Source organism: Castanea sativa, chromosome 6, assembly GCF_040712315.1.
Source record: "Castanea sativa cultivar Marrone di Chiusa Pesio chromosome 6, ASM4071231v1".
NCBI classification, from domain to species: Eukaryota; Viridiplantae; Streptophyta; class Magnoliopsida; order Fagales; family Fagaceae; genus Castanea; species Castanea sativa.
In genome coordinates, this window is record NC_134018.1 from 7,967,592 (window position 1) to 7,971,532 (window position 3,941).

The following is a 3,941-nucleotide window of genomic DNA, read 5'->3' on the forward strand; positions in this document are numbered from 1 at the left end:
AAAAAATAAAACTATATATATATAGAGAATTTTATATTGTGAAGAAGTTGATATGAACAAAATGAAAGAGTTTAGATGAAAATCAAATACTTTCTTTTGTTACTTAATATTATTATTAGGAAAACCTAAAAAGATGACTTAGGATGCATGTTTATAAAAAAATAAAAAATAACGTACAAAATAATTATCTATTATGCAACTAGTAGAAGATAATGATGATGATGTTGTTGAGCCACCACTCGAGTAAGGGGTTTGAGGACAATGTTGTCACTTCTATTTGCAAATCCTTTCGACAATGCAAAAAATTTTCATTTTTGCCAAGCATAAATTTATTTGATTCCTCTTTGCAAGTATTTTTTCTTTCTAAACTGTGAAATGTGTAGTTGTCTCATATAATATCACTTTGTCCCAAAGTGACATAAATAAATAAATATATATATAATGATGAAAAACCTCACCAAGGCATGGCGTTTTGGATTCACCCTTAGAGAATAAACCACAAATACACCATCTCACCAACTAGAACCATGTATCAAGTAACCCACGAGAACTCTTAGTGGGATCAAATCAAGGATATTTAATTCTACGGCTCATTCCAAGCCTCCAACTACTAAGCTGCACCCTAATCAGTAATTTCATCATATAAATCAATGGAATTTAATATGGATTGGATTTTTTCACTAGGAAAGTCTTTTTTTTTTTTTTGACAAGTGAAGGTTGTATTTTTTTTAATTGGAGTTCAATAAGAAAATGCAATAAACAAATGATTTACACGAGAAGTCTAACTTAAAGAAGCAGCATTTTGAGTTTTTTTTTTTTTTTAGAAAGTTTCAACATTAAGCGTTGTACATAGCAAGCTATAGCACTAAACAAATGGTGGCCCCTAGAAGGTCCAAGACTATAAATTGCGGGATATTCAAGATATCAAAAAACATATTATGCTATCCACGATAATCTTCCCTGAATACCTCTCCTCCCAACTCAAACAAGGGCTAAAAAGAATAAAAAGTAAATTTTGTGTATACTGTTAGTCTGTCTACCATAAACTATTCATCCAAAGCAGAAACTGAAGCAGAAAATCAGAAACTAACAGTCAGAAGTTGCATTAACAGAAGAGAGGGTTACAAAATATTGTCATTATGCACATCTACCAGTACAAGCCTGAGAAAGAGAAGCCTCTATACTATCCAAGTTATTTGAGCTATATACAAAGAAAGCAGAAAATAGATATTATCACAAGCTGCCTTCTCTCCATCAAAAAAGCTATAAAAAAACATGGTAGTAGCTGCTAAAGCCAAGTTGTCATCGATCAGTCACCAACCTGTGAAAAAGCACGAAGTACATCGCAGATGAATAGGTATAAATCCAAATGTCAACTTCTAGAAACTGTTCCACATTGTTCAAAATTTCTGAGATCACATCTACAGCATGTTGTTAGGTGCTACTTACAACTAGGGATGGCCAAACCCACCCTGCACCCATTGATACTTCCTCTTCTAATTGTGCGAATACCCCTCAAGTGTCCTCAGGAAGTTTTGGGTCTTTGAAATCTAAGTACTTATCGAACAAATGCACCAGAGGACTCTAAAATAGTGAAGTCAATTCTCTCAGAAAATACAAAAACTGGTGAAGTCAATTACAATTTCATCTCTCATATAATAAGCGCACACAATTTCTGTGATCATAACAAATTTTAAAATGTCTAGCTAGCTTCCCCTGCGCGTGCAGAGCCCCCTCTCCCCTCCCAACAAAAGAATAAAGAAACTCCCAATATCATGTCAACGATTTCACTTTCAGTGCTCAGGTGGAAAAAATGTTTATATAAATCAGCACTGATTCTAACAGATGATACAAATAAATCCATCATGTTTTGTATTCAGCGAGGTCAAAGCTAAAGCTCCAATGCTCCATTAGACGTGCTTGGTATTTTCATAGTCAGCAGGCCCCTGGTTAGGGCCAAATTGCAGTAGTTAACAGGATCTGAAATGAGCATCAGATTGAAGTAATACCTATATATGTGTGTGTTGTATGGACTGAAGGGCAAACCATCCAATTTTACTCTTATCTATTTTGGCATACTTGGGCTCTCTATCATAATAAGCTGGAGCTGGAAAGACAGCCCTTTGAAAATTGTAATTTCACTCTAATGATTGTATGCAGAGTTTACAAAGAACTTTTACAACCCCCCCCCCCCCCCCCCCCCCCCCCCCACATTTTCTCTCTCTCTCTCTCTGTGACTATACTCTAAAATCATTATATCTTTACCAATGAGCTGCACCTCAAATGACACTATAATGAGCTCTACCTCACATAGATAGAGCTTGATTGGTTAGGCCTTCTGGGAGTTTAAAACAACATTTTTAAAACTCAAACTCTGCTTTGCAATCACAATTCTTTGTAACTTTTTTACCAACACTCATTTTAACCTCAAAACACTGTCCAACAGCTTATTGCTCTAGCCAAGTAGCCATTGCTCAAATAAGTTACTATCAGAGTTCGCAACTAATCTAATGTCTATATATATATATATATATATATATATATATATATATATATATATATATATATAATTAATATATATATATATATATTAATTAGAAAAAGTTAGAATTCGGAGAGATAAGAGTAACATTACATTGTTTTAGCAAAGAGAAGACAAAGCCTCTATAGAGCCTTGAACCCCAGCCTCGGCCTCATCGCGAAGCCGCTTGATCTTTTCGATGGTCTTTTGCTTCTCCTCCATTTGCTCCGCCAACTCTTTCTCTTCCTTCTTAATAGCCAAGTGAGACTCAAGGCATTGTTCCCATTCTCTTTTCCGATCAGCAAGCACCACCTCTTCTCCCTACGCAGATTCAAGCTCGAGATTTTTCAGCGCTTTTCCGATTTCCGAAACCGGACTCTTCAGACCACTAATCCACTCTATGGCTTTCCAATACTCGGCTTCGGATCTAGCCACCGCTTCCGCCGCTTCTTTCAACCGAGCTTGAAAAGACGAAACGGCGCCGGATTCTTCGTTTTGGTGGGTTCGGAGCTCGGTCTCGAAATGTGAGAGCTGAGCGCGGCGAGAGAGGACAGCCCAAACGGCGTCGTAGAACTCAGTGTAATCTGGTTGAAGCCAATCCAAGGCTTCGAAAGCCCTGTTCGCTGATGCCACCATCGTTTCCACGTCCCCAGACCACGGCGAAAGCTCCGAAACTAACAGCTTCTTCAAAGACTCCGCCGTATTCGCGTAGAGTTCACGCGTCGCCGGAGCGAGTTGGTTGAGATTATTGCTGTTGGCAATGGCAGAGGAATTGTTTGGAAACTTCCGGAGTAGTGAGAGTGGGCCCGTAGCTTCTCCGGACACGTCACCGGTGGTGGGCCCCACTGCCACTGTAACAAGGTCGTCATCGTTGTTGTTGTTATTACTGTTAGTCTCCTCTTCCTCTTCCTCTTCGTCTTCCTCTTCGTCTTCCTGTTTCTGTTTCTGTTTCTTTCTATTGTATAGATTTAATCTTGATTTTCTGGTTCTTGTACGAGAGGGAGGGGTTTTGGTTTTGGTTTTGGTTTTGGTATTGGGTTTGACTCTCACGGCTTGTGCGAGTGGTTGCGGCATACTCTGACCCGCTTTCAGACTACCCATTGCCCTTTATTTTATTTTTTTGAGCTCTTTTTTTCCTGATTTATGAATTATGAGGTAAGAGGAACACAGTTGTTACATCTTACATGTCTTCTTGAGAAACTCTAGATACAAAAATAATAATAATAATAATTTTAAAAACAAGTGACACGTAGGGGAAAAAAAATTAACTCTAACATTAAAAAAGTGGTGTTCCTTTTATTTAGGATCCTAACGGAGGATGGAAAAAATAGAATGATAGAAAATGGAGAGGGGATGAAAAAGTAGAAAGACATAAAATATTTTAGTTTTTTTTATTTATATTTGGTTGGAAGGGTGGAAA

At 37.6% G+C, this 3,941-nt stretch overlaps 1 protein-coding gene across 1 annotated transcript; it reads right to left on the minus strand.

Annotated features, from left to right (window-relative positions):
• Window positions 1–1,074: 1,074 nt before the first annotated feature.
• Window positions 1,075–3,661, minus strand: LOC142640860 (uncharacterized). Its single transcript, XM_075815163.1, has 2 exons — window positions 2,636–3,661; window positions 1,075–1,321 (listed from the first exon to the last, which is right to left on the minus strand). Exon 1 carries the CDS (start codon window positions 3,620–3,622, stop codon window positions 2,843–2,845), a length of 780 nt encoding a protein of 259 aa, XP_075671278.1. The 5' UTR covers window positions 3,623–3,661; the 3' UTR covers window positions 1,075–1,321; window positions 2,636–2,842.
• Between the last annotated feature and the right edge of the window lie 280 nt (window positions 3,662–3,941).

Excerpts from the sequence above, each read along its gene's own strand:
- LOC142640860 (XM_075815163.1), bottom strand. The coding sequence starts at position 3,622 with ATGGGTAGTCTGAAAGCGGGTCAGAGTATGCCGCAACCACTCGCACAA.